Below are 6,739 nucleotides of genomic sequence, written 5' to 3' on the forward strand. Positions count from 1 at the left end.
ATCACATGGACCACGGTGTTTCGGATAGAAGGTTGCGGTACACAGAATAGAGAAATGTTCACGAGCTTGACTACGAGCTTGTTGCAACTTGTGAGTTTGATTATCATGAGACTCTGCCCAATTGCCCTTTGACATGCCAGTCATTAAAGAAACTGATGTTGGCCTTGCCTTAATGGCCACTGGTGTTGGGTGATTCTGTTGATCTTAGGAAGCTTACAGCTATGCACCTCAAAGGTGTTATTTCTTGAACTCATTAAGTGGACTAGTTTCAAGCTGTCCTGTTCTTGTAGAACCATGCTCGAAGATTGCAAATGAGCACAAGATACCGAAGATAGCTTGCTGCTTTATTGATTGCTTCAATAGGATAGAGATCTATGCCACCAAAACTCTTTATCACTCAAATACCCCTCAGATAAGGGCATAAGGATGTGTGCTTCATGACATGTCCATTTTAGACCATGCAAGCTTAACTGTTTTTAATCCAGGGTAAAACATGGAGATTGATGAAACTCTATGAGGTCTTTCTAATTAATGTGAAGTCCCTAACCTTCAAATACTTGAGAGCTAAGGTATAATTCTATCATCCTATTTAGTAGTGTTCTTAATGTTGTTTCAAATTGATTGATGAATTTTATAGTGCTAATTTTCATATGTTTTCACTGAAGACTAAAATTTTAAATAGTAAGATACGACTCACTTAAATTTCTTGGGCTACGATTGTTTCCCCTTCAGAATCTCTCTGTGGAGAGATTGTTTGGTCGTCTGCCCATATATCAATACATTCGGCCCGGCTTAGCTCATTGTGGCCTGGTCGGCCCATGAGCCTGAAAGTAGCCCGGGAAGATAGGGATTGGGTCATAGACCCTGCATCCCTCTAGCTAGTCGACCTTGAACAAGGTGGGCCATCTGCATAGTGGCAGGTCCGCCAACCATCTGTCCCCCACAGTGTCAATGGCTCGCCCATCCCCAATCTCCCATATGATCTCTGGGGTCATCAAGGGATCCTGGGAGCAAATCTCTCTCCAGATGAAGGAGCTACGCTGGTCCACTCGAAAGACTGATAGGTTGGCTAAGTTCCTATACTTGGCCCTCATAATGGAGCTCCAAAGACTCGCCAGCTCCAGAAGAAATCTGATTGCCAGCTTGGTGGCGAAGATCTCCCACCGATCTAACAAAAAGTGGATCCCCAACCCACCACTGCACGCGACTAACATAACATGTCCCATGCCAGCAGGGTCGACTTGCACATTACCTCTTCACCTGTTGTGGGCTGTGCTTGGGAAGAAGAAGCATTGGCAAAGTTCAACCCTTGAGGCTCGAACTTGATGGTGGAGGTAAAGAGACACCGGAGGGATTTAAATAGAGCATGGTGAGGCGCTAGATTCCTTCTCGGCACTGGACTCCCATGGGGAATCGGAGGAGATGACTTCCATCAGGCAGGAGTCCATTCCTCCTCCAACATGTGCAGCGTGCATGAAGTTCACATAACCCCTAGCACATGCTGTGCATGTGTTGGATTCAATGTTTTTTCTTTTTCAATTCCTCATTCCTAATTGGGCCAAGGTGAGTTTTGGGCCTAGCAGCTCTTGGGTCTAATGGGCCTCGAGTTGATCCAATTTTTCCCAGGCCTTTCAAGTAGATCAAATCCGGTTCATTATGGGCTGGGAATTACAGTAGATGTATACGATTTTATTGAAGCGGTGTTTGATAGTTGATCTGTAATTTCATGATATTTACATTTATTTCTATATTAATTATTTGTTATTTTTAAATTTATATTCTTATGCTAGTGTAGGTGTGCGGAGATTCTTACTGTGCTATTAATTTATACCACTTCTTCATTTTTCTTTTTAGAGCTGCAGGATACTTAGTATTCAACTATAGTTTAGGATTACTATTGGAGAGAAGAAAAAGTTAGATAATCACTAGTATCAGTCAAATAGATAAATTTTGTAATTGGACAAATTTTATGATTTGTTAATGATAGAATTATTTTGTTATGAATTGAGGTTGATTATTATCTAGAATGTTGAATTTGTATTAAAATTATAGGCCTTGCAAATTCTTTTAGGTTTTGCCCTAGTGAATATGCGGCCATGTCATGACCGATCCAAGTGATGGGTTTGAGGCATAATAGAAATACTTAAGGTTGAACTTGGTGCTCAATAGAGTTCATTGGAAAGCAATTCCATACATGCTGATGCGCAAGCCTAACCTTGAGACTTTGGTGATATGTGATGAAATGGTAATAGTATTTTTATAGTTTTGATGGTCACTAAATTTCTCTCACCAATCATCTTTTCCTTGAACCTCCAATAGACCATGGATTTTTTTACTTTTCACTTGCTTCATTTTCATATAATTTTCCATACGTGCCACACATGAAGAAAAGAACAGTCATTGGGCATTGGAAGATATCCCTACTGGGATCTTTAATGACATCAAGCAAATCAAGTTATTGAACTTTGAATCGGATGAGCAAGAGTGTGAGGTTATTAACTCTTGAAGACCATGGGAAAATGCAGGGAAATATCAACTGACCATTGGAGGGGGCAGCAGAGAATCACCTTCTCTTATCTTGACCAGAGGAAGGGGCACTGGTGAGTCAAGTTCTCTTGCCTTGACCACGGGAAGGGGATTGGTGAATGATACAGGAGTAGGAGCGCAAGATATTATGGATGTGCGTAGAGTTTGGGTTCTTACTTGGGTATGCCCAGAATATATTGGGTCCAAGAGTTCCAGCACCATAACACATTGGGTCCTAGATTTCCAGCACCTAGTTACATTGGGTTCTAGTGTTCTAACGCCTAATTCAATTAAGTCCTAGTAGTGTTGGAGAGTCCTAATTAATTAGAAGTTTTGAGTTTAGAAATTTGGGTTCAACATTAGGCGTGTCCAATATTACATTGAATTCAAAATTTTCAGTCTAAAATTAGAAAGAGTCCTTAATTGTTTTGCTTAGTGGTTTGGTTGTTAACTTGCTCGAATAAAGTCTGAATCTGGGCCAAGTTTGGGGCCCTATTGGGCCATGTCTATTGTAGATCGAGTTCGAGCCCTACTGGGCGATATCCAATGTGGGCCAATGCGGGCCTATTGGGCCGTACCCATTATGGGCTGAGCTTAGGCCCTTTTGGGTCGTGCTCATTTTGGGCCGACTTTGGGGTTAGGCCGTGTCCAATGTGGGCCAAGTTTGGGGCCTATTGGACTGTGTCCAATAGTATTTTTGGTTTCGCAGCACATCTAATGGTTAACTTTGCACTGCGCCGGTGAATTAGCGCTGGTATTGACGCTTCTTTCTTTGAGGGTCCAGTTTCACATACATTTTATAGAATATTGTTTGGCTTGTGGTCACAAACCATTGATGACAGTCAAAATCTCTGCTGGGGGAATGAAACAATCCACTGAAAGCCCTGGAACGTTGAAGACTATATCGTCGATCCTCCACACCTCTTCCATCCTAGTTCTGCTGTGGTTCGCAGAGTTGTCACCGAAACGAAACACAGTCGCAATGGACCTCCCTTGGTGAGCTATGAGGAGACCATCAACCTCCCTGTAGTCCTTTATGGTGCTACCAATGGTTGTTTCCCAGTAGATGGCATCGGACCCCGGAGACTGGAGTCTGGTAAGGTGTGAATCTTCCATGTAGATGAGGAGGCCACTCTTCTGGCTGAAGTATCCATATAGAACATGCCTGATAACTTCAGCTGGCCCATCTGTTTGATCTGCGATGGTCAGACGATCCGCCGATACTTTGAGTACGAAGCAATCGTCGTCCCCGATGCGCTTCTCCCCTAAGCATTGTGCTTTGGTGAACATGCTTGCTATGCTTTTCGGGTCCAATCCCTGCGACATGAGAAAAGAAGTGCATGAAAAAAGTTCCCAAGAACCATGTATGGGGATCAAATGTAAGTAGTTGGAGAACTTTATGTGAAACTGTTAGTCTGGAGTCATGACATTTGGATTAGCATGTGAACACAGGCTTTAACTTGTGCGTCAAAGGTAATGGCTTTCCGATTTGGTTATTGTGGATGCCCTGTTCATCCAGGTAGAAATTTTGGCCACTTCGGATGGGTATTGGTTTGGTGAGACTCTAAGCTAGATGATGCATGCATATGGTTCAGATTTGGCTACTAAACATGGGCTCAGCTGTCTTAATATGGGTTCAGATTATTATTTTTTTTTTTGAATTTGTTTGTTTGGAGAATGTAGGAAAATCCACTCTAAAATAATCCAAAGCTATATTCTCAAAAAATATCTTCTAAATTTCGAACATAGAAGGAAGGGTGCTACCATTGAGCTATTGCCTATGTCACAGCATGACATTCTAAGACTAGAATCTCTACCAAACAGCTATGAGGTTATCTGGTTAGCACCACTCTCCAATAAGGGCTTATCCCTGGAGGGTTCAAACTCTGGTGGTAATGCATTATTACTGGATACTAGAAGCAATTTTTGTGTAGCAATCCTAATCAATTTTTCTGAAGGAGAGGAGGAAAAGGAAAAAAAAAAAAGAGAACAGAGGAAAACTTCATATTGACCTATAACGAATAGTTTGTAGGGAACTGGATTTATCTTCAACCCTGCTTGAATTCAAGGAACACCTGTCTATGGTGGGCCTATCAAGAAAGAGATTTTGGCCACTAATTGTCACTCAAACCTCGGCACTTTCTTTCCTGCAAAAGTCCCCCATTATCTCGTTCAAGCAAAACAAAAATTTCATGGAAAATCTTCATATTTTTTTCTGTCAATTCTATGCATTAGTATGTGATTTTGATGATTATATCATAGCCATTTGCATATGCCAGATTGTGCATCTATTACATTATTAGAATCCTTAGCATACTTCCCAAAGGGTGACTGGTTATACATAATCTCTTGAAAATTTCTTCTGAAGTTTGAGACGAAGAGGCTTTGTCCTGCAAGGCTTGTGGCTGCTTGCAGTAGGGTCCTAATGCTGCGCATGGTTTAGTGTGGTGTCAGCATCAAGTTCTGGCTAGTATCCAATCCCTATTGGATTGTACTTGAATAAATGATAGATCCGACCCAACCTAATACTCAGGGTTTGTTCAGATATTTCTATTGGATTGAGCTAAAAATCTGCAGGATTCGTAGATTAGGCCGGTCAACCAAACATCTTGCTGCTCAAATCATGTCGGAAGTAAAAAAAAAAAAATACTTTCATAGTTTTCTTCTTCCTACAGTTCAAATATTGGATTTGGACACCTTTAGAGGATGCGAGCTAGATGAATCAATAGGTCTGATTACTGCAAGATTTTCAATCTAATCCTGCAGAAATATCCATATAGGGGCCTCAAAGTTACTAAAATGATTTCCTTATCCAAACTGATCATAACACATACAGAGGGGAAGGAAAGACCATCAAAGCCCTCCTTCACCAAATAATTCAAAACAAAGTCAAAAGTGGCGCTTAGTCCATCATACCTGAACTATGCGCCTCAGCGGCCGCTGGGGACCTCTGGCTGCATTCATCCCTACAGAAGGCAGGTGCCTCCAAATTATCTTACCATTGCTCCCCGCGATCACTTTGTAGCCTGCAGCCACCAGCTCCATCAACCACATCCCCGGCGACATCTGCCACAAGACAAAGCACCCGTTTTTTCCACCGCCCCTCCCTCCGATTCTCGCCGTCGTGCTTTCCGTCTCGCAGCAAACCATCTTCACACTACCGGTTGCATACATGCTCTTCATGCACTGCTGAAGTTTTAAGTAACACGTCGCCGCTAAGTACTGCTGTATTATGTAACGAGCAGAGGAAGTCTCCTGCTTGAACCCAGAAACAATCACCAAATGAATGCCACACATCGAAGAATTTGGCATGAAAAAGACTGTCAGCATTGGAGGGAAGTAGACTTACAATTGGAGTGTCTTTAATTGCGAAGTTGAGACTTGGTTCACTAGTACTTGAGGGTATAGGGGCTAGTGGACACCCAAGTATTCCTAGAATTAGTTTTAGATCCATGTTCTTTGACGTGCTGTTTCCATGGAATGGAATCGGGAAATGGCTCCACGAGACACCCTTTTCCTTTTGCATGCGAACCCATGTTCGAATTCCTTCCCAAGATCTCTCCTTCCTGGCCTTTTCGCCCTGCTCCTCCGGGTCAGGACTTTCCATCAGAGGAGTCAGGGGCTGCACACACCACACATGGTTTTTTCTCCTGCTCCTTGGACCCATTATCACCAATCGCTGGAAGAATGATGAGGGATGGCTGTTAAGAGGAGCAGCAGGAAGAAGAAGAAGAAGTTCCAAAATAAAACAAAAGTTAGAAGAGGATGGTTGTTGGATCTGGTGTCCTCTAGTTAGTGAGACGGGGGAATATTAGTGGGGCAGGGAAGACAAGGGAGAAGAGAGTTCATTTTGGCTAGAGACAAAATGAGACAGCCCATCTGTTTCAATGGAATGCAGTGGATTTAAATAGCTGCTCGCATGTTTCTCTGTCTTGGGGTTCCTCCTCCCCGCCTTCTACTTTATTCCCTTTTCCCCAGCATCTTCTCTGAGGCCTTCCTTTCTTTCCTCAATGCTGGTGAGAGTGTGACAGCCCAATTGCCTTGTACCTGTCAAACTATTGAAAGATTTATGTCTCTATTTGGTTATAAGATGGACCAGTGGAAATTTGAATGCTGTTCTATAGAGGATTATTGTAGGGTTACCAGTTCTGAACTATAAGTTGCGGTGATGGTACCTATAAGTGGAAAGAAATATAAAATATATAAATAAATC

General features: G+C 42.4%; 1 protein-coding gene across 1 annotated transcript; it reads right to left on the reverse strand.

Annotated features, from left to right (window-relative positions):
- Window positions 1-3,297: 3,297 nt before the first annotated feature.
- On the reverse strand, window positions 3,298-6,431 carry LOC103713527. Its single transcript, XM_008800489.4, has 3 exons — window positions 5,876-6,431; window positions 5,443-5,781; window positions 3,298-3,843 (listed from the first exon to the last, which is right to left on the reverse strand). The coding sequence occupies exons 1-3, from the start codon at window positions 6,191-6,193 to the stop codon at window positions 3,349-3,351; spliced, it is 1,152 nt and encodes a 383-aa protein (XP_008798711.1). The 5' UTR covers window positions 6,194-6,431; the 3' UTR covers window positions 3,298-3,348.
- Between the last annotated feature and the right edge of the window lie 308 nt (window positions 6,432-6,739).

The sequence above is a fragment of the Phoenix dactylifera genome, unplaced genomic scaffold (genome assembly GCF_009389715.1).
Source record: "Phoenix dactylifera cultivar Barhee BC4 unplaced genomic scaffold, palm_55x_up_171113_PBpolish2nd_filt_p 000089F, whole genome shotgun sequence".
NCBI classification, from domain to species: domain Eukaryota; kingdom Viridiplantae; phylum Streptophyta; class Magnoliopsida; order Arecales; family Arecaceae; genus Phoenix; species Phoenix dactylifera.

What these genes read in the sequence shown, in the direction of transcription:
- LOC103713527 (XM_008800489.4), bottom strand. Translation starts at nt 6,193, where the DNA reads ATGGGTCCAAGGAGCAGGAGAAAAAACCATGTGTGGTGTGTGCAGCCC. An exon ending in CAATTAAAGACACTCCAATT is followed by an intron (nt 5,782 to 5,875) that starts GTAAGTCTACTT and finishes GGGTTCAAGCAG; the next exon opens with GAGACTTCCTCTGCTCGTTA. An exon ending in CGCTGAGGCGCATAGTTCAG is followed by an intron (nt 3,844 to 5,442) that starts GTATGATGGACT and finishes CTCATGTCGCAG; the next exon opens with GGATTGGACCCGAAAAGCAT.